Source organism: Onychostoma macrolepis, chromosome 23 (assembly GCF_012432095.1).
Source record: "Onychostoma macrolepis isolate SWU-2019 chromosome 23, ASM1243209v1, whole genome shotgun sequence".
Classification (NCBI taxonomy): domain Eukaryota; kingdom Metazoa; phylum Chordata; class Actinopteri; order Cypriniformes; family Cyprinidae; genus Onychostoma; species Onychostoma macrolepis.
In genome coordinates this window covers 24,160,932-24,184,692 of record NC_081177.1, presented here as the reverse complement: position 1 = coordinate 24,184,692, position 23,761 = coordinate 24,160,932, and the positions used below count along the sequence as shown (strand labels likewise).

At 38.7% G+C, this 23,761-nt stretch overlaps 2 protein-coding genes across 5 annotated transcripts in view; both read left to right on the top strand.

Annotated features, from left to right (window-relative positions):
• The window catches only part of LOC131531705 (hemicentin-1-like), a 103,937-nt gene that overhangs the window by 49,565 nt on the left and 30,611 nt on the right, over positions 1-23,761 (top strand). The window lies entirely within an intron of this gene.
• Positions 1-23,761, top strand: part of mybpha (myosin binding protein Ha) — a 43,492-nt gene that overhangs the window by 19,463 nt on the left and 268 nt on the right. For both annotated transcript variants that reach the window (XM_058762684.1, XM_058762685.1), the window contains 8 exons: positions 3,305-3,393; positions 3,476-3,671; positions 3,864-4,003; positions 8,164-8,323; positions 13,174-13,310; positions 17,658-17,844; positions 18,397-18,445; positions 23,456-23,502. In XM_058762684.1, the coding sequence (XP_058618667.1) occupies positions 3,305-3,393; positions 3,476-3,671; positions 3,864-4,003; positions 8,164-8,323; positions 13,174-13,310; positions 17,658-17,844; positions 18,397-18,431 (944 nt within the window). In that variant the 3' untranslated portion in view covers positions 18,432-18,445; positions 23,456-23,502. The remainder of the gene's footprint in view (positions 1-3,304; positions 3,394-3,475; positions 3,672-3,863; positions 4,004-8,163; positions 8,324-13,173; positions 13,311-17,657; positions 17,845-18,396; positions 18,446-23,455; positions 23,503-23,761) is intronic.

The window sequence follows — 23,761 nt, the reverse complement described above, 5'->3', positions numbered from 1 at the left end:
CGCGCCGCCATCTTGGGTGAAAAATTATCACCCTTATCACCCAGGAGAACCAGGAGAACACTTGTCCATGCTGATTTCAGGTAAAAATAAATAAATAAAATAAGTTAAAAGTTCACTGTTTCACACCTGGATTGCCATGCTCATCTGCTCTAGCTCTCCAGTCTTTCCACCCGATCTGAAACCACAATTTAAAAAATTATTAATAATAATAATAATAATAATAATAAATATTCAAATACTTTGTATTACATTCACACATTACAGTATATGTTCCACTGAGACAATGGTCTGGAAGCTGAGAAGTAAAGGCTAACAGTGATGTCTTGGTCTGCCATGTGGTAGCTAAATCTATATAAACATTTAGAGAAATGTATATTATTTACTTTGACTTAGCTGCATCACATTACTACATAGGGGCGTAACTGTCCATTCATCTGGATAGGTGCAGTTTTTATAATTAACGATCCAATATGTAATGACAATTCAACATCAGACATTAGCCACGTTCAGCGTTTCAAAATGTCCCGCCATTAAATAGTTTCAAAACTTGGCGGGTAAGTTACTGCCATATGAGCAAAGAATTCATGCACTTGAACGGACTTTAATATGAATAACAATTTTACAAAAGCTTGTTTTGAGGTCAACGGATCTTTCTTGCATTAAAACAAATTTGAAAGACGCGTGCTGCACATTAAGTATTTATTTGTAGTATGAAAGACTTACCTCAGTCGGTGATCGGTTGGCATGATGTCCGCTGTGGTATCATCAAAATGTGCTGTAGTTATCGAAAAACAGTCTCAGTGAAAGAGCGCAATATTTTCTCACACAACTCCTAATGGATAGCCTGAAATTCAAATCATCCGCGCCCTTCCGTTACTGTCGAGAGCAGCTCTGCAGCTTGCATTGTGGGCGGACTAAACGGAAAAGTTTTGGCGGCTGATTTGAAACTGCGTCATCACTTGTGCGCACACACCATAGACTGTAAAAAATCTTTATTTGAGTAGGCAACATTATACTACTGCTTAGAATATTCCATAATTTATTGAATATATATATATATTTGAATATAGTGTAAATGATTTCAAGTAAATAGGCAAGGGTACACTGTAACCTCACTGTTCATTTTAATGCATGATTTATAATAAAGAATGCCCATAGATGCTGCTGCAATACTATACTTTTGGCATGAAACTTAAAAAAATCAAATGTTTCGAGGCATCAAAATAAAATTCTGTCGAAATAATTGGACAGTACACAGTGACTGACTGTTGATTTGTGGGTATACCTTTTGTTCCTATTTTTACAGGAAAAATCTGTAAAGATTATGTAAAATTACACATTACTCTGTAAAAATACAGAAAATGTCTTTTTAAAAGTGAAAAATTGTTGTAATACCAAAATACAAGCAGTTATCTGTAAATATAATGGTAGAACTTTAAAATACAGCAAATATCTGTAAAATAACAGGTATTATATTGTATAATGGAAAAACAGGAAAATTCTGTAAAATAATACAGACCATTAACTGTAAAATTACATTTATTTTTAACAGTGTATAGCTTACCAGGCCCTATGCTTGCCGTGCCCCCTCAGAGTAAGAGCACACTCTACGAGAGGCGTTGCTTCTTTTTGGGCATTGGCACAGGGCACCTCGATAGCAGACATCTGTTACAGAGCTGCTGTCTGGGCGACACCTAACACGTTTGCGAGATTCTATAATTCCTTCCGTGTACTCGCCTCAGGTGGCCAGTAACACCGGGCCCGCTCGGTGTCGATCACGCTTGCTGCGCCATTCCCCTCTACGGACCGGATACGTGCGCTGTTATTGCTTCTCCGTTGCCAACCCTGTTGAAGTTCCTCTCGCACCCTCGGTAGTGCATAGGGATCCCATTTACATCAGTAACTTGACGTTACGTAGAATGTGACTGACTGAAAGGGAATGTCTCCGTTCCCTCCTTCAGGGAACGAGGGTTACATACATAACCGAGGCGGTCTTTATTAACAACACAGCAACAACAAAAAATCCTCAAAGTTTGAATTAGAATAGTTTGCAAAAGTGTGATTATAAACAAAATGAGGCAGTAAAGAGATTTTCTGTTCATTGTGATTATGTTGAATGTCTCCGACAACCTCCATAGTCCCATTTAGACTCTCGTTAGAAGCTGTTTTTCAAAACAAATAAAAGTTTTGGGGGAAAAAAAATCATAGTGGGGTATTAATCCTGACTTTTATATCACAAAATAAAACGAGAAAATATCTACAGCTTGCGTTAAATACAAAACTTATTTCAGGCATTTAACCAAAAACCCATTAAAAAAAAACAAAACAAAAACACTGACTTGCTAAAATGCTAACTCATTTCCATGTTGGCCTGCTAAAGTATGTCATTTCTATTTCACTCTTAAAAACAAAGGTTCCAAAAGGGGTTTTTCTCAGCTATACCATAAAATAACCATTTTTTGATTCCCAAAGAACCTTTCAGTGAATGGTTTTTAAAAGAAACTCTTTTTTTTTTCTTAGTATGAAGAATTAAAAAGTATTTTAATAATCTTAAGAACCTTTTTGTGAATTGCAAATGTTCCATGGATGTTAAAAGGTCTTCATGAAACCATAGATGCCAGTAAAGAAGCTTTATTTTTAAGAGTGCTAATAGTGTGCTCAAACACATGCTAGAAAATAGAAAGTTTTATTTTTATCCAGTATCTGCACTATTTCTGTCTGGAGGGTATTACCAATAAAAATTTATTCACACTTCTCTTATCTCTTAACCGCCTCAAACAAGTACTCATCAGCACAGGCATATTTTGTTGTTGCATTTAGTTTCTTGTTGGTATTTTACCGTTGAATCTGTTTCTTATTAGACCCTGAAAACAAGATCAGACAATTAGCACAAGACAATTCACATATTATGCTAATAATTACATTTACAACATGCAAACGTACACACAAAACTGAAGTATACATTGAACTTAACATTGTGGGAGTGAGTATTACATGGACGAGCATCACTTTCTCTTTTTTTCTTCTTCAGGAAAAAATAGTTTTGATGTATGTTTTTATGTATGTATGTATGTATGTTAAATATATCAACCCTACACATTAAAATATATGTTGTTTTATAAAATGCACATTCTGTGAGCAATTTAGAATTAACCTAAAGTTTTGGCATTTCAAAGATGAGGAAAAGTGTTCATTTTAAAAGTTTGTTTAAAATTAGACCATAATCTAAATCTAAATAACGATAATCTAAATAAACATGCATTTTGTGCATCTAAAATTGCTCCTGTGCATTTTTTTTCCCCAGATCGGCCCAAGATCCGCCTGCCCCGTGCCCTGAGATCAAGATGCGTCAAGCATATTGGAGAACAGATCAATCTTGTCATCCCGTTCATTGTAAGTTCAGGTTTTTCTATGGCAAACACAGCTGTGCTTCCATCGCAGGCTCTAATATGTTTCACGATTCTCTGTTTTGTAGGGCAAACCTAAACCTGTGATATCATGGACCAAGGATGGCCAGCCTTTGGATACAAAGAAGGTGAACATCCGCAACAGCGACAAGGATAGCATCCTGTTCATCCGCAAGTCTGAGAGAGAAGACTCCGGCAGCTATGAGATTACTGTGAAGGTCGACAACTTCGAGGACAAGGCTAACCTCATAATTCAGATTGTCGGTGAGACGCGCTATGATCTAGAGGCCGTTCATTTCAGTGCTCTTCTTGGACGTTGTCTATTTGTGTCCTACTTGCATTTTCAGTCTTAGTTCATTCCTTGACACCTCTGTTTACCGAGTAAGACCACACAGTGTAAAATGATCCATACTAAGCAAGCTAAATCATTTTTAATGCTCGGCTGTCTCTGTGTAGATCTGCCCGGTCCTCCTGCCTCTGTCAAGCTAGTGGACTCTTGGGGCTTCAATGCAGCTCTGGAATGGACCCCTCCCAAAAACAACGGCAACACTGAGATCACTGGATATACCATTCAGAAGGCTGACAAGAAAACTGGAGTAAGTAACTCCTTACTGGCACACCAATGCTGCCAGTAACAAGAAATATGTGTCAGCACTTCATCTACAGTATTAGCTCCTCACTCAGAAAATTAACAGGACTTCCCTTTTTATTTAAGGAACAGTTTTATTTGAGGGTGAGAACAAACTTCAAACAAATGTATGCTTGTTCTGAGAGCTTAAACCACATCCTTAAAGGGATAGTTCACCCAAAAATTAATTTATTATTACTCACCCTCATGTCGTTCCAAACCTGTAAGACCTCTGTTCATCTTCAGACCACAAATTAAGATAGCCAACAATGCAACTGATACATTCAAGGCCCAGAAAGGTACTAAGGACATCGTTAAAATAGTCCATGTGACATCATTGGTTCAACCGTAATTTTAAAGGGGTCATCGGATGCAAAACTCACTTTTCCATGTTGTTTGAACATAAATGTGTGTTGGAAGTGTGTATACACATCCATCCTATAATGATAAAAATCCACCCAGTGGTTTTTTATAAATCCCTGTTTTAAAATCCCCTTTCTCAAATCAGGCTGTTCTGAGATTCCTGTCAGAATGACGTAGTTCTGTACAGGTCACTCCCACAATAGTTGATTGACAAAGTAATTTACCTTAGACCCACTCTGAGTGATCTGAGAGAGCTGTCTGCCATTGTGTCGACTCCGGTGCAGGGAAAGACAAGGGGGCTGTTTACACCTGGTCGCTTCATGCCTTTTGTCTGATCAGATAGCTATTCGACTGTGAAAAGACCAGGTATAAATGCCCTCTGAAACGCATTTGAGATGGATATAAATCCGATCACTCAAACCACTTCAGGAGGTGGTCTGGGCCACATTTCAGACAAAACTGGACAAGTGCAAATGCATCTGGTTGTTGAAACCACCAACACAGTCTCATCCCAACTCGTCACATATTGACGTGTGGTCAGGACCGTTTTGGCAACGCTTTTTGACGCTCAAGGTACCCCTTTAGTGTCACTTTTCTACGTGAAGGGTCCTCCATTGTTTTCAGTTGTTTTCTTAATTTAATGGTTTGCATGCATTTGTAAAAAATATAAATAATTTTATATAAATTTTTACTTTCATTGGAGCACCTAACCCCGCCCGTACCCTAAACCTACCCACCTCTGAACAATATACAACACACACAGGCAAATCTAAGTGCAGTCACAGGTATTTATTGCAAAAAACAACCATAAATAAGCATTATAAATGCATTACAAACATCTCGTGTTGCATTCCAAGTCTTCTGAAGCTATACGATATCTTTATGCGAAGAAGAGAGCAAAACATAAGGTTTTAATCGCTGAAAATGATCCCGCTCCGCTAACGTGCTCACATCTCATTCAAAAAGATACTCCCGTAGCATGACGCAATCGGTCACGGTCACGAGATACTCAAGAGCCAATGGCATTTCACAACAGCATGACGCAATTGGTCACGAGACACACAAGAGCCAATTGCTAACGCAAGGCTACTTCTGGCGGCATTTTTTGAATTCGCACACATTAAGAGCTTTAGGGCGGACGGAGACGGCGATCTCGTCTATTCCTTTCACAAATAAATCGTTTTGCCTCGAAAGACTTGGAATATTATTTTTAAAAATAATAATAATTATGACGGTAGTTGCATCTGCCTGTTGTATCTTGTGCTTTATTGACAAATGGTAGGTTTAGGGGCAGGGGTTGGGTTACGTGCTCATAAATGTGTAAATAGTGTAATGTAAATAAAACCCCAACATATATGCAATAATAGCAATATTATTGCCCAATATATAATTTAATCACGACGATAAGCCTTTTGCGTCGGCATATTGACGCTAAGGGTTTCTTATTTAAAGCAACGGAGGACCCTGCACGTCGAAAAATGACGCTAAAGGGGTACCCTGTGCGTCAAAAAACGACGCCAAAGGGTCCTGACCAAGCGTCAATATGTGAAGAGTTGGGATGAGACTGTGTTGAAACCACATATGTTAATTTTACTCCTCCCAAAATATTAAAATAATAAACGTGTGAGAGTTATAGGTTATATGACATTATAGTCTGATGTGACTGCGCTAATGCAACATGCTTCGCTGCGGATGAGTAGCTGAGCATCTCTACAGAGAGCAGACGCATAGACTGCCGCGGATTAAACTGAAAGTAAGATCTTCATTAAAAGTAGTAAGACAAACTTGTCTTTCCAGTGCTGATGCCGTGTGCGTGTCTTTGATCTTGAAATGAGCTGATAATTAATAAAATGCAGCGCTTATCTTTTGATTTCTTTGACGTGAACTTAAATTTAAATATAGCGCGGGAATTGAAGATTGGATTTATATCCTTTTTGCGACAACACATTTATGTGGCCAAGTGTAAATGGAAACATTTTAACAAATCAGATAGATATCCGATCACCGAAAATGCATGAAATGACCAGGTGTAAACTGGCCCAAGATGTCTTAGATTAAGCGACTGAAGTGCTTTGTTGTTGGATGTAATAATGAATATAGCAGACGTCATTTACTCCCAACATCTGAGCTGCTGAAGACGCAGAGGGTTAACGTTAACGTACTTTCGATCTTTCGACCCAATCTGCCTAAATGTGTCTATGTTCGCTCAAATCATTCGTGATCCAGCCTCACCTACAGAAGAAGTGAGTATAGGTTTTTGTTTTTATGAATCTTTGCAAATTGCCTTTCCTAATAACATGCTAGTTAGCCAGTTTCGCAGCCGAAGTAAACAGTACTGCTCATCACCCCACGGAAGAGAGGGGCAGAGTCAGCAGAGCTCATTAGCATTTAAAGCAACATGGACTATAATACCTTGCTAAAAACAGAGCTGATTTTAACAAGGTAAAAAGGGTATTTTTTTACACTACCTTTGAGAAATTTTAACCAAAGTATGTTATAGACTTTTCATTAAGACCCTAAAGAATCACATCAACTTGTGGAAAATGGGCAACCGATGACCCCTTTAAGAAGTTATGAGAATATTTTTTGTGCGCAAAGAAAACAAAAATAACAACTTTATTCAACAATTCTTCTCTTCTGTGTCAGTCGACATGTGCTTACAAGAGTATAATGATACATGCGTGTGCATTCCTCTGATTGAAAACAAGCCACAGTGCATCTCGGTTCTACTTCTGCAGCACCACACGCATGCTGTCGCGAACGAGCGGTGAAGACTGACATGGAAGAGAAGAAATTGTTGAATAAAGTTATTTTTGTGTTCTTTGTGCACAAAAAGTATTCACGTAGCTTCTTAAAATTACAGTTGAACCACTGTCACATGGACTATTTTAACGATGTCCTTACTACCTTTCTGGGCCTTTAACATGGTAGATGCATGGCTGTCTATGGAGGGTCAGAAAACTCTTATATTTCATCAAAAATATCTTAATTTGTGTTCCAAAGATGAACGAAGGTCTTATGGGTTTGGAACGACATGAGGGTGAGTAACTAATGACATAATTTTCATTTTTGGGTGAACTATCCCTTTAAGGATGTGATTTAAGCTCTCAGACCAAGCACACATTTGTTTGAGTGTTTTATCACCAAAGTGATAAGTGACCGCAAGCAGTGAATGCTGTGATGCTCTAGGCTGTTTTTTTTTTAGCATGTACGTATGTCGTCATACTTCAGCGAGGCTTAATTTAGCCACCTGTCAGGCCTGTAAATCTAAATGAAGAGTCTTGAGACACTGTATATGGACATGACATGTCTATCTATAAGTTTGTATCTGGGTGTTCGAGGCATGGGTCAGATGACTTCTTGGCAGGAGATCATCAGGTTGGGAAGGTGTAAAGTGCTGACAGATAGAGAGAGAGCTGCATGATGACATCTCATTACTCTCACTGTCATAATGTGAATCATGATACTAAACAGCTAGCTTGATGTGAATACAAGATGTGCAGAGAACATGAAGTACAGAAACACTTCATCTAAAACCACTTTAGGCAAAACCACAACTGGTTCTTGTTGATATTTAATACTGTAATGAAAATCTGCTTGTTATTATTGAATGAAACCCACAGGGAAATATCTTTAGTCTTGTTCACAATTTTTTAATAGTCAACATTCTATCCTGTCACTATCCTATCATTCTGTCCTCTCCTTTTAAATGCATACATTATATCTGCTAAAAGAAAATACTAAGAGGATTGCTGTTTTTGGCAGGAGTGGTTCACGGTTCTGGAGCACTTCCACAGGCTGAACGCTACAGTCTCGGACCTTGTGATGGGAAATACATACACCTTCAGAGTTTTTGCAGAAAACAAGGTTGGAAGGAGTGAGACTGCTGCTGTAACAAAAAATGCTGCTCATATTCAGAAAACAGGTAAGCTCACAACATCTCTTTTTTTTTAACTCCACAGCATACATTTTTTTTAGTGGTGGTAAAATGATGGCCTTGAGTGCCTTATTTCTGGCAGCATAAGTAGTATAATAAAATACACCCATGTTCATTCACTATCCTGATTGGTGGGATATTGGCCAAGCAATGTAGCAAATTGCCCTGTTAAAATAAACTAACAAAAAAAAAAAAAAAAACAGCATATGCTGGTTAGGTATGCTTTGAAGCATGGCAGCTGGTTTGAGCTGGTTTAAGCTGGTCCTGAGCAGGAGCTAGTTGCTTAGGACCAGCTCGGGACCAGTTTAAATCATCTCATAATTGGCTTATAACCAGCATAAACCAGCTGCCATGCTTCAGAACATACCCAACCAGCATATGCTGTTTTTTTTCAACAGGGCGGCACATGATGCATTCAGTTAATCAACATTGTAATCAGTTTCACATAAATGCTGTTCTTTTTAACTTTCTATTAATCAAAGAATCCTGAAAATAACCATCAAGTTTCCAACGTTGATAATAAGAAATGTTTGTTAAGCTGCAAATCAGCATATTAGAATGATTTCTGAAGGATCATTTGACACTGATGTTTTAATGTTGCTGATAATTCAGCATTGATCACAGAAATAAATTACATTTTAAGATATATTCAAATACAAAACAGTTATTTAAAATTGTATTAATATTTCACAGTATTCCTGTTCTTACTATATTTCTGATCAAATAAAAGCATCTTTGGTGAGCATAAAAGACTTCTTTCTAGGGATGTCCCGATCAGGTTTTTTGTGCCCCTGATTCGACCTGAGTCATTGAACATTGAGTGTAATTGACTAGTGTTTGTTGCACGCTTCAAGTACATTAAAGTTACAAAGTTAAAATTAATCAAATTTATACCGGAATGTGCAGAGAGTTTTTCAGGGACAGGGGCTCATATGTCAAGAAAATATATAACCTACAAATAAAAATACACATACATTCATTAAGGGTGGGCGATATAACCCAAATTTTTATAGCAAAATATGACCAATTTTATTTCACGGTAACAATATATATCTCAATATAGATATTTTTGCTTTAAATAAGGTCTTTATGATATAAAAAAAAATGTATACTACAGGAATGTAATAATTCTTGTCACCAATGTCAGTATCCCAAAAATCTACTATCTTAAATAAAAAACAAATTCAAGCTCACCGTTGACAAGTTAACAGGCAGTGATTAAATAAGAATAAGTAACTAATTACAATCAATAGAACAACAACGACAAAACTACAGTAGAACAAATAAATGAGAAATGCTACATACATTGTATAAAGTAATCAAATGTATAAAAACACTGCATATTCTTCACTGTGTAAATTAAATATACACTGAACAAAATTATAAACGCAACACTTATTTTTGCCCCCATTTTTCATGAGCTGAACTCAAAGATTTAAGACTTTTTCTCTAAGGACTATTTCTCTCAAATATTGTTCACAAATCTGTGTTAGTGAGCACTTCTCCTTTGCCGAGATAATCCATCCACCTCACAGGTGTGGAATATCAAGATGCTGATTAGACAGCATGATTATTGCACAGGTGTGCCCTAAAATGTGCAGTTTTATCACACAGCACAATGCCACAAGTTTTGAGGGAGCGTGCAATTGGCATGCTGACTGCAGGAATGTCCACCAGAGCTGTTGCCTGTGAATTGAATGTTAATTTCTGTACCACAAGCCGTCTCCAAAGGCGTTTAAGAGAATTTGGCAGTACATCCAACCGGCCTCACAACCGCAAACCACGTGTAACCACACCAGCCCAGGACCTCCACATCCAGCATCTTCAGCTCCAAGATCGTCTGAGATCAGCCACCCGGACAGCTGCTGCAACAATCGGTTTGCATAACCAAAGAATTTCTGCACAAACTGTCAGAAACCGTCTCAGGGAAGCTCATCTGCATGCTCGTCGTCCTCATCGGGGTCTCAACCTGACTGCAGTTCGTAACCGACTTGAGTGGGCAAATGCTCACATTAGATGGTGTCTGGCACTTTGGAGAGGTGTTCTCTTCACAGATGAATCCCGGTTTTCACTGTACAGGGCAGATGGCAGACAGCGTGTATGGCGTCGTTTGGGTGAGCTGTTTGCTGATGTCAACGTTGTGGAGTTCTGCACATTTTAGAGTCGCCTTTTATTGTGGCCAGCCTAAGGCACACCTGTGCAATAATCATGCTGTCTAATCAGCATCTTGATATGCCACACCTGTGAGGTGGATGGAGTATCTTTGCAAAGGAGAAGTGCTCACTAACACAGATTTACACAGATTTGTAAACAATATTTGAGAGAAATAGGCCTTTTGTGTACATAGAAAAAGTCTTAGATCTTTGAGTTCAGCTCATGAAAAATGGGGGCAAAAACTAAAGTGTTGCATTTATAATTTTGTTCAGTGTATATTTCTTCTTATTAAAATTACAACTTTAATGTCACCCCATACAGACAGACATTGGTAGATGCAATCAGACTGTGTGGTCACAATTATGAATATAGAACTCACTGTTTCTCGCAATGTAGTAATAGTTCTGACTCCAGAAGGCACATAAATGCACACATGACCTCACAGTCAGTAATAAATGTGGCAAGTTGCATGGCAACTGCAAACAGCCTACAAATAAACATAACAATAATTGATATAATTGATATTAATAAATGATACTAAGTGAAGTGTCAACACATGAGGCCATTTTGTTGGCAGCAAATGCTGACAGCACATAAGTGTTCTCACTGTGTGAAGACTTGGCTCTGCCTTGAGTGCTAATGACATTTCTCATTCCTCACATCAGAGCTACATGGGATCTGCATAACAACATGGATTATGCTGCAGTGTTGCAAAACTGGCAATAATTTAGCAGCATGCATCAGTCAGCCCTAGACAGGAGTTTATATAAGATCAGTTAACTGTTACACACCGAGGCAGCTGGCACTGAACTGGTTACGTTTCTTAACTTCCAGCCTGTTGTAACTTTAACTTCCATCCTGTAATTTCAAAAGCATTGCAAACACAAGGCCTTTTGCTATGCTATTGGAATTTATTTTATTTATTTTATATATAAATTCCAATTAGGGATGAGTCACAATGGTCAACTATTCAACTAGTCACCCAACAAACTACAGTGAGGTTTACTAGTTTACTTAGAATTCTCTTAATTTTAGTTTTGATATGTTTAGCTGTAATGCTTTAATTAGCATCATGCATCTTTCTATGCTTTAGCTCATGGAAAGTAGCCCTTCAGGAGCAAGACTCGACACCCCTGATTTAAAGGGAAAAGAGGATTATTGACTGATAATCATGTAAACTGTATAACAGTTAAAACAGGGCTGGGCAACTTTGTCCCTCGATATCTACTTTCCAGCCAATTTTAGCTCCAACCCTCATTAATCACACCTGAACCAGCTAATCAAAGGCTGTGTCTAAAATTGCCCCCATGCACTTATATAGGGCATTTTGCCCACTATACCCTTATATAGGCCACTATTTGAGGGAACTGCCATTTGTAGTGGTGTCCAAGACTATAGTGGATATTATTGAGTCCCATTCATTAATGCACTTCAGTAATGGGTGTACAACCAATCTACACTCAACGGCTAGACGCATGCACTGTAAGAATAAATTCCTGTGTCTTGCTAGAAATCTAGCATTTGCGGCACATTCAGTGTCTTCTCGCTTGTTTTCATTCATTCCTTCAAGTGGACTATATGGGCCCTATCATACACCTGGTGCAATGCGGCGCCAGGCGCGACGCAAGTGTTTTTTGCTAGTTTCAGCCCGACGCAGTTATCATCCTGCACCATGTTGTTTAAATAGCAAATGCATTTGCATCCATTTGTGCGCCCATGGGCGTGCTGGTCTGAAAACGAGGTGTGTTCAGGCGCATTGTTGGCACGTTGCTATTTTGAAACATCTGAAATAGACTGCGCCATTGACCGACTAACCTGGTCTACAGTCAATGGCGCAGTATTTTTTTTGTTATTTAAAAAGCGCGTTAGTAATATGCGCCTATAGGCGGGTCCACAACATGCGTACACTCTTCTTATTACACACACAGGGATGCGCAGCAGCACACAAACATGCCAAATATTAAAAATTAAAGGATTACAATGTAAAAAATTATTATTGTGTAGGCTACATGAATATAAAAATGCCTATACATGTCATAATGGATAGTCCTTGCATGTATCAGAATGAGGCTACCTATTTGCTTGTGCACGAGCAGCTCCGTTTCCTCTCTGGAGACGCGTCCAGTCTTTGCTCTTGCAAATTCCGCCGTGTAAATAGCGAATCCGCCATGGCGTGAGTGCAACTGGTTCTTAAAGGGAATGGGAGATGAGACTCTGATTGGTTTATTGCATGTTATGCCCAAAACAAACCCATTACTCATTAAGAGAATAGGGACAACCCTTTTAGACCATGTGCCAGGTGCGCCGACCGTTTTTCCCGTCGTTAAACTAGCAAAAGTGGATTCGGACACGCCCTAAGTGCACCTGCGCAGTGCACTTTAGACCATGCGCTTAGATCGTTAAAATAGGGCCCCATGTGTGTTGGAGCTAAACTCTGCAGGATGGTTGCCCTCCAGGAGCATGATTGGACACCCATGCCTTAAATTCATAGCTGGTAAAAATATAAACATTCAAACAGACATCTTTTGCTGTTACATTGCACCCACTCTATGAAACATGTCCGACTGGGGCTCTATTTAACCGACTAGGAACCCACCAACCGCTTTTTAAAACCTATAGTTTTAAAGTTATACCCTCTGCACAACTGTCAGTCCCGGCTGAGGTTGTTGTCCCATGTCCTGTAGGTATTGTCTACAAACCACTGGAGTACAAGGAGCATGATTTCAGCGAGGCTCCCAAGTTCACAGCACCTCTCAGTGACAGAGCTGCCACTGTGGGCTACACCACGAAACTACTATGTGCAGTGCGAGGCAGTCCAAAGGTATGCGTCATCTCTTTCCTGCTGATTTGGTATAGTCCTCCTTGTCCTTCTTCCATGTTGTCTGTCATGGTTAGATGTTTGTAGCCAATAATTAACTGATGTGTTGCTACGAATATACTTCTGAAGGAGTATCAGTGTAATTCAACAACAGCTGTTAATAATCCAATGATGGTATCAACATATCCAAATGTCCTTGAGTTCAAGCTCAATAAATAGCTTAATTATACCCATAGCTGTAGTCATAAGGTACAAAAAGCCCAGTGCTGGCTGTTCCTGCTAACCAAGGAGGCCAGCTGCTAGACAGTCATGTGGGGACTGTGTTAGCTTGTCATTCCCAAGGAGGGGGATGGAGAATCAAGTTTCGAGAACAGCTGAGATGGATGCAAAATCTGGGCTGAATGCAAATCCTGGCGAGTTAGCCTTTTAGGACACTCCAAAATTCTTGTTCATTAAATCTAGCCGTGATGAGGCCTGCTTTCTATTTCATGCTAACAAAGTTCCAGAGATGTCCAAGCTGTCTAGGGCATGTCGGATGCAATTGGATGCAAAAGGAAATGTAAAACCTTCAAAGCCACAATAGAACATGATATGTTTCACAGAAGAACAACTCAATAATGGCTTCCTCAAGAGTAAGGCTACAGTATTTACAACTTGCTTCAAGCAATACAGTAACACAAGGCAGAGTTTGAGTTGGCAGTCAGGGACTCATAAAGGACTGTGACACTCAAAAGTCCTTGCTCTGGTTTGTAGTGCTGGGGCCCAATTTCCATTTGGCACCAACAGAGTTCCAGGGTGTCTTGAGCTTTTTGGATGAAGTTGGAAACCTAAAACCTTCAAAGTCATAAGAGAACCCCATGATGCACTTCATAGAAAGATGCCGTAGATTATTTTTCACCCTCATTCCGTTCCATGTTTATCCGGGTCAGTTAACACTATTATGCTTTCTTTTTCTACTTTGGTGCTGAAAAATCAGGATATGCCTGAGACACAAGGGTTCTTGACAGTGTGATAATGTACAGTAAGTAAACATTGGAGTAAGCAGGCTCCTGTACTGTACTACAATACAAAACCATTATTGCATGATTACAAGCCAGTGGTGTAGCCTAGGTATGTTCATAGGGAAAGCCGTAGGGTCCCACAACTTTTGGGATGGTTTATCCACCCCTAGCTCCACTCCTGCTACAAGCATTCTACCAGGATGATTGAGAATTGTGCTAAGAAATGGATTGCAAATATATTGTGCTAAACCAAGCTCAAGTGGAAATGCACTTAGAACTGTTCCTCAGTTAATGGAATGAGTTTTCATGAGTTAATGGAATGATGCTCATATTTTTGTCCAGATTAATGACTTGGACAGTCTTATTTGTAATGGGCTTGTTAATATTGCCAGTATATGAAAGTCCACAAGTTGACTGAACAGGAGAATCCTTAAAGTACACATGTTTCATTTTTTGGTAATTCAAGGTCAGCACAGATTAGTTATTTATTACAGATTATTGTTCAATTAGATACTCCCGCTGAAAAAAATAATAATAATAAAATAAAAAATCTCAAGAAAATAAACAAAAACTCAAGCTGGTTGTCTGGTCTTAGCCACGTCAACATTTACATTTAATCATTTAGCAGATGCTTTTATCCAAAGCGACTTACAAATGAGTAAGTCTATGGAAGCAATCAAAATCAACAAAAGAGCAATATGCAAGTGCTATGACAAGTCTCATTTAGCCTAACGCAGTGCGCATAGAAAAGTTTTTTTTTTTTTTAATTATTTAATAAATAAAAATAAAACTAATAGAATAGAAAAAAAGAATAGAGGAAGCTAGTGTTTTTGTAATTCTTTTTGTTAATTTTATAATAAATAAAAGAAGACAAATTAAGCAGTTAGTAAATGAATAGAGTGCAAGTCTAAAAGGGGCAAGTTTTTTTTTTTTTTTTTTTTTAAGAATAGAATTAGAATAGAGAGTGCTAGAGTTAGAGGGTCAAATAAAGATGGAAGAGATGTGTTTTTAGCCAATTCTTGAAGATGGCTAAGGACTCAGCTGCTCGGATTGAGTTGGGCAGGTCATTCCACCAGGAGGGAACATTTAATGTAAAAGTCTGTGAAAGTGATTTTGTGCCCCTTTGGGATGGCACAATAAAGCAACGTTAACTTGCAGAAGGTAAGCTTCTAGAGGGCACATAAGTCTGAAGTAATGAATTTAGGTAAAGGGGTGCAGAGTCAGTGGTGGTTTTGTAGGCAAATATTAATACCTTGAATTTTATGCGAGCAGCTATTGGTAGCCAGTGCAAATTGATAAATACAGTTGTGACGTGCATTCTTTTAGGCTCATTAAAAATTAATCTTGCTGCCGCATTCTGGATTAATTGTAAAGGTTTGATAGGAAGACCTGCCAAGAGAGCATTGCAATAATCCAGCCTAGCCCGAACAAGAGCTTGAACAAGGAGTTATGAAGCATGTTCTGAAAGAAAGGGCCTGATCTTCTTGATGTTGAATAAAGCAAATGTGCAGGACCAGGAAGTTTTAGCAATGTGGTCTGAGAAAGTCAGCTGATCATCAATTATAACTCCAAGGTTTCTGGCTCTTTTTTGAAGGAGTTATGGTTGATGTGACTAACTGGATGGTGAAATTGATGAAACTATGGGTTTGATGGAACCACAAGCAGTTCTGTCTTGGCAAGTTGAGTTGAAGGTGATGGTCCTTCATCCAGCAAGAAATGTCTGTTAGACATGCTGAGATGCGAGCAGCCTTCATCGGATCATCAGGATGGAATGAGAGGTAGAGTTGAGTGTCATCAGCATAGTAGTGATATAAAAAGCCATGTTTCTGAATGACAGAACCTAGTGATGCCATGTAGACAGAGAAGAGAAGTGGTCCAAGAACTGAGCCCTGAGGCACCCCAGTAGTTAGATGTTGCGACTTGGACACCTCACCTCTCCAAGATACCTTGAAGGACCTATCTGAGAGGTAAGACTCAAACCACTGGAGTGCGGTTCCTGAGATGCCTTTTGCCAATAAAGTTGACAGGAGGATCTGGTGGTTAACCGTGTGAAAAGCAGTGGACAGATCGAGCAAGATAAGTATAGAAGATTTCCGCTCTTGCCAGTCTTAGGGCTTCAAAAACTGAGAGCAAGGCAGTCTCGGTTAAATGTCCACTTCTGAAACCAGACTGGTTGCTGTCCAGGAGGTTGTTCTGTGTGAGAAGTTTAAGCTGGAAGTAGCTGGTTTTAGCTGGTCTCCCAGCCTGAGCAGCTAAAGAAGTGGTCAAAACCCCTCTAAAACTAGCCTGCAAATGAGCTATGACCAGGCTGGAAGACCAGCTAAAACCAGCCAATCAGTGTCCGGTTTCTATCTGTTGTGGGTTGTCATGTCTATTAACTAAGGATCTATTTTTGACATCCATTTTGCTCAAAAGCATATCTAACATGCAGTAGATATAGCTTGAGCATATTTTTTCAGCTTAGCTACTCTAACTCCATTAGGCTGCTTCCTCTAAAGGTTTAGCATTAGCATAAAAGAGGATCAACTAGCTTTCAACTGCTCAAAGGGAATTTATTTTCAAGATTTCACTGGAGTTATTGTTTGTACTACTAACCTAATCTCACATTAGCAGGAAGCGAAGTAGAAGAGAGATAGAGGGCGGGATCAGGAAAGGTCCTCAAGTCAGGATTCAAACTCAGGATGCCTGTAGCGCAACAGCGCTGTATATCAGCGCACTGCCGACAAAGCTATCAGAGCTGACACATTAGCATGTTTAATTAATGAAGGGGAGTATTTTAAAAGCACCTTTGCATTAGACATTTTGTGCTTGCATCTGGATGACTGAAGCAATTTAGCATCTTATGGACACCATCTTTGTGTGGAACTTAAGGCATTAGATCAGCATGTCTTTTCTGGAAAGTTACCCATGGGACATTAGTTAGCATCATAAAGTTAAAGTCCTAACAGAATGCTAAAATGCTTCCGTAAGCTTGACCCATGAGGTGCAGTAACATGCTGTTTCAGCTGATGAACCTCGAGTAGGCAGAAATTCAGCGAATGAGACGTGTGACATTTTATATAAGAACCATGACACCTCTAAGTGTGTGTGAGGGATAAAATTAATGAGGCTACTGGAGCATTAGCACTGCAGTTGGGAGTAGCTTCAGTTACAGCAGTTGACAGCATTGCTGTGGATTAATAAATGCCTCTCGGTTTGTTGTCCATGTATTAATTACACCTTATTAAAATTGATTTTATTTAATTGAGGGCGTGTTTAAATGTTAATGTGTTAAATGGTCCAGTTGTGAATGACTTGTTAATGTTGGTTGTGGTCACATCAGTTGAAATGACATGTATTTTGTTTGCAGCCTAAGATTGAGTGGCTGAAGAATCAGATGCTCATAGGAGATGATCCCAAATACAGGCAGATCAACAACCAGGGAGTGTGCTCACTTGAAATCCGCAAACCATCCTGCTTTGACGGTGGCGTCTACACTTGCAGGGCCAAGAATGCCCTTGGTGAGGCTACAGTTGCCTGTAAGCTGGAGGTCAAACGTAAGTACAGGATCATTTGCACTTTGCTTGACATGCTAATGCTACAAGGTGCATTTTCAGCTGATTATAGTGACATTGATCCTTTAAGGTGTTTATCCAGGAGAGGAATGGCAAGTGAGCATTTTTTTGTGCTGCCTATGATTATTTGAGTTGGTTTTAAGCATGTATTAATGTGTGTGTGTGTGTGTGTGTACCTGTTTTTCTATTCAGGTGGGGACTTAAACCTGAATATACACAGACTCATGGGGACTCGTGTCACGGTGGGGACCTAAATTGAGGTCCCCATGGGTAAACAAGTTAATAAATCACACAGAATGAAGTTTTTTGAAAATCTAAAAAATGCAGAAAGTTTCCTGTAAGGGGTAGGTTTTGGTGTAGGGTTGGTGTAGGGCAATAGAATATACGGTCTGTACAGTAGAAAAAGCATTACGCCTATGGAGAGTCCCCACAAGGATAGCAAACCAGATGTGTGTGTGTGTGTGTGTGTGTGTGTGTGTGTACTGGATGGGTATAGAGATATGCTGATGATCATCTGATTTTCTCTTTCACCAGAGGTGATTATCCCAGAAGAAAAAGACAGGAAATAGAATTATGTGCACAGGTCAGTAAATAGAAACATTTTCCATTTATTTATATATATATATATATATATATATATATATATATATATATATATATATATATATATATATATATATATATATTATATTAGTGCTGTCAATTGATTAAAATAAATTAACTGATTAATTGTGCATTTTTTTCTGAAATTAATCATGATTAATCCCACTTTAAAGTTTTTAAATATACTTTTATATTGCAATAGTTTCACATTCAATCTTCAAATTGATGTAGAAACAACATAAAGACAGTATATTTTTTCCGCTAATATTTAACCATTGACTTCCTAATATTTAACCTTCAACATTACATTCAAATTGAGAGCTATCAATTTTAACATTTATTAGACTTCTAATTTTAGCTAACTTAAAACAATCTTCACATTATAATAAACAATACCCATTATAATAAATGTCATATTTACCTGTGCCCTTCAGCAAGTTATCAACACTTAATTCTAAATTAAACATAGATGAATCATTAAAGGTCCCATGACATGCTGCTTTTTGGATGCTTTTATATAGGCCTAAGTGGTCCCTAATACTGTATCTGAAGTCTGTTTCCCGAAATTCAGCCATGGTGCAGAATTTCAGCCACTATGAGCCAGTCCCACAATGAGTTTTCCTTAGGACGTGCCATTTCTGTGTCTGTAGCTTTAAGGACGAGAGAGGTGGGGCAAGGTTAACCAGCTTGCGCTACCATGCGCTAATGTTGACAGTGGATGTATCGCAATGACTTGTAGACACACACTCCTTCAAGCTTTTCAGTTTGACCCAGAATCTGATCCGGATGGAGAAGCACCGGATGAAGAAGGTGCAACTCAGCGGCTACAGCAGGACGTCTCCGAATGGTTAGTTTAAAATATAGTGTCTGGATATGGTACTTTAGTTGGTTTGTTTATGTATGCTGTTACAGTTATTATCATGTAGCTAATGCTAGCCATAGGCTCAGATGAAGGAACTAAAAAAATACTTCAGTGTTCATTTGTACATCCAAACACTGAGCAACTGACATGTTTCGCTCGTTTGCAAGCCATGATGTCTCTTGAGGAAAAAAAAATATTGCCCTCGCCTCGGTAGTAGCTCATTTTCTCATGGGCGGGCAAAGCAGAGAAAGGGGAGGTAACCTTTCTCCGTATGATGACATAAAGGGAAGATTCCAGATTGGGCCATCTGAGCTTTCATTTTCTCAAAAGAGAAGCAGGATACCCAGGGCTCGGTTTACACCTATCGCCATTTCTAGCCACTGGGGGACCATAGGCAGGCTAGGGGAACTCATATTAATGTTAAAAAACCTCATAAAGTGAAATGTTCATGCCATGGGACCTTTAAAGCTACAAAAATTATTGATTTCCTCTTTTTTTCTTTTGTTCTTTGATCAACAGACATCACAGCAGCTGGGTTATTAGGTTATTTGACTGCTATTATTTTAAAAGCTGCCGCTTCTGTACGTGGCGCGGGTCTGACACACATGCTCACAGTTTTATTCGCACTTTAATATGAACAGACTACAGCGCACGCCGCCGTATTTGTGTGTGCAATTGAAGAGCACGTGGTACGAGCACAGTATAGTGGTTGACAGGACAGGAAAATTTGTGTTTACTGATATATGGCCTGACAACATCTCATCTGACCGCAGTTCACTGTTAGCCTGGTAATACCAAACTCTGCTACTTCGCTTTGCTTCGTAGACAGAGTCTGGAAGGGCATAATTGACAAGTGTTTACTTTCTCGTGGGGGGGCGCTTGTCTGAAGTTTAAAATCATTGATGTACCCATAAGCCAATCACATAACGTTTGGTTATGACATATGATATGCGCCGGCTCAGCCACCTCGAACTTCCACTGTAAACACAGGTATGCAGTGAAAACAAAACCATCGAGCGAAATACCAGAGTGAAGATAGTTGTGAATGACTTCTGCAGATTATGTGAAGTAAATAATCTACGCATCCACAGTAAATTAAATTAATTAAACTTTTCCAAAAACCTGTCGGGAGTAGGGCCACAACATCACCTCCATTCAAAATGTGAATCAAACACTCTTCTTGTTCGGGCTTCAGTTGGCAAATGCCGGGAATATTCTCCACAACAGAGCGAATAGCATCCTATGTCTCCATGTCTGCTGTCGTTTTAGATTTCCCTCACTTAAACTACAATCTTAAATTCAGCGCTTAGCGTCTACGTCTCAGCCTGCCCTCTGTTCGTTGGTTGGACAGCTGCTGCGGAGCCGGAGATAATCTGGGAGCTGGTTTGCTATATCAGACTAAGTACAGAAGCGAACTGAAATTGAGCGGAAGTACAAAGTCTGACGTAGTCAGGCTAGTTCACTGTCATTCTACTGAAGCTCCTTGTCACCTGTATCATTTCCGCGCTCGTTGGACTGTCGTTTGACTGTTTTCTGTCGCAGAGGTGCAGTGAGTGCACGTCTGAAAAGTCTCCAGTTTGATGTGCTCATAAAGACGTTCTGCTTTTTAATAAACGCAATTCTTGTCAAGAATAAAGAGACAAAAGCAGCAGTTGTGAGTGGGGTGGCAAACCCTAGCCCCACCCCTGTGTTAAGTGCGTTAAATATTGTGAACGCCGTTAAACTGGAAAAATTAATCACTTGCATTAACACGCTAATTTTGACAGCACTAATAAATATACTATTTTTCTCATTTTCATCAGATTGTTATTACTGTACTACATTGGTATTTTATTTACAGTTTATATATATATATATATATATATATATATATATATATATATATATATATATATATATATATATATATAAAACATTCAATAATATATAAAAACGTAATAATTATTTAATTGCAGTAATTATGTTCGCACCTCAGCTGTAAATAAATAAATAGCACTAATGGTAAAAAAAAAAAAAAATGCAATAATAAAATAACGTGCCTTCTTATAAGTATATGCAGTGACAGTTGCATACTCAAATAACTCTGAATGTCTGATCCCACAATTCTAGATGTGCATCAAAAGCATGTCTGTTATGTAGTAACATGGTTTTTAAAAGGTCTGTAAATCCTGTTGAATGCACACTAAGCTTTCATGAAGGTTTCACTCACTCAGGTTTCATCACTCATTTTTTTGAAAGGCATGAGCAGCATCAGGTTTAAATGACAGTATAGTTATGGTATTAAAAACAGAAACAGAAACTCACATTAATCTCAGTGAGTTTTTTATTTTATTTTATTTTTTGGCTTTATATAGATTTAGGTTTGGTTCATTTGCAACATGCAACTATCCCAAACTCACATACATAATGTCACATGTAATATTCTTCAACTGACAAAATAAAGCAACCTGAAGTGGGAGCCCACATAAAACAACCTGACGAAACATCGTGGCAGACATCTGTTTGTACATCTCTTTGTGTCTGACTTGCCTATCAGTGAGTTTCTGACATGTGACGGCAGCTGTTTCCCCCCGTGAGACTCCCTTACATGGTGGAGACTGCAAACTGTGAGAATGTAGCCTCTCCCACTTAAAGAGGCCGGAGTGTCTGTTAGTGGCTGTGTGGGCTAAAAATGAAACTGTGGCCTTGCAGAGAACAGAGAACGGAACACAGCACATCACTATGACTTCTGACAAAAAAACACTGCTGGCCAACATCTTAAATTGAAACCACATGCAAGCACCAACAGATTTGTGTGTGTTTAACATACATGCAACCCCTAAACCCTAGGAGCTGTAAGAATAAAAATAGAGAAAAAAATACAGTATTATACCTTTTTTTTTTTTTTTACTTGACAATCAGCCCCCAAAGACTAAGTTTCACGAAATATCGTAAAACTACAAAGTAACAAGTTTTTAAATAAAAATAAATTATTGTGTAAATTACACACAGTCAGGCCCCGAAGTTGTTAAATGAGAAAGACTGTGGTAATTTGTCAAGCATGTAAAACCCACATCCTTGTGGTAGTTATGTTTAAAGGAACAGTTCACCCAAAAATGAAAATGTACTTGCCTTCAGGCCATCCAAGATGTACATGAGTTTGTTTCTTCATCAGATTTGGAGAAATGTAGCATTATATCATTTGCTCATCAATGATGAGAATGAATGAGAGTCCAAACAGCTGATAAAAACATCACAATAATCCACAAGTAATCCACACCACTCCAATAAATTAACATCTTGTGAAGTGAAAAGCTGTGTGCTTGTAAGAAACAAGTCCATCATTAAGACATTGTATACTTCAATCCATTTCATCTGGCTAAACTACAACTCCATAATCCATAATAATGCTTCCTTCAGCAAAAAGTCCATCTCCTCTTGTCCACATCAAAATCCACCCACATATTTTTTCAGAACTGTTTGGGCTGTTTTCACTTGTAAGCAGTGCTTGATCTGAGCATATTTCACTCCTGATTCAGACTAGAGAACTTTTAACTGCAGAAAGCAATACTGTGGATAGAGGACATTTTTGAAATCCATCTTTGCATACAGTCTGTGTGACAAATTTCTTGATCAGCATAGTATGTGCGTACTGTACATACACAGCCAGATTTTTTTTTAACCTCATGTACTCTGTACGCTCAGCACATATGTGTGCCTTAAGTATTTTTTGGTAGTGCTACATTACACTGTGAGTGTACTGTATATTAGCACCTGTTGTTTGCTTTTGGCATCTGAAAGGTTTTGGACCTGGAAATGGTGACGCTTGACGTCATACTTAACAAGTAGATGGAGTATTGAAAGATGCTCAGCTGTACTGTATGTATACACTAAGCATTTAAAACTAAAGTATACTTTTCACTATACTGTGCCATTGTTTACTCAAGTGAAAAGAGGAAAACCATCACAACACAGTACCAATACTTCTCCCCTCTATAAGTCACATGATTTCAGGTATCATTCATGTCCCGTGATAAATAGTTATTGTGTCTAGTAATTTGGTTATTGCTGTACTTTTAGTCTTGAAAATGGGAGAAATACTTGTAAAGAGTGATGTAATGATCTCAAATCAGTCTTTGTCTTTTGCAGTTCTCCTGTTGAGGAGCAGCAGGACACAATTCTGTAAAATGACAATGGTGAGAAAAGATACAGTTTACCTGTTTATCCCATAAAGCATCTTCATTTTGGATCATCTGTACTGTAATACTTGTGTCCTGATGCTGAATATTATAAAAGCATGCCTTATCTATTAGTAATGCCAATATGTGGTATGTCTCTGTGAGCACTAGTGCTGTTTCAGTGCCACACCTATTCAGTGCATGTGGTGTAGTTTAACAGATAAATTCTAAGTAATGGAGTTTCCTGGTATCTGACTCTTTCTTCTCTCTTTCTGTT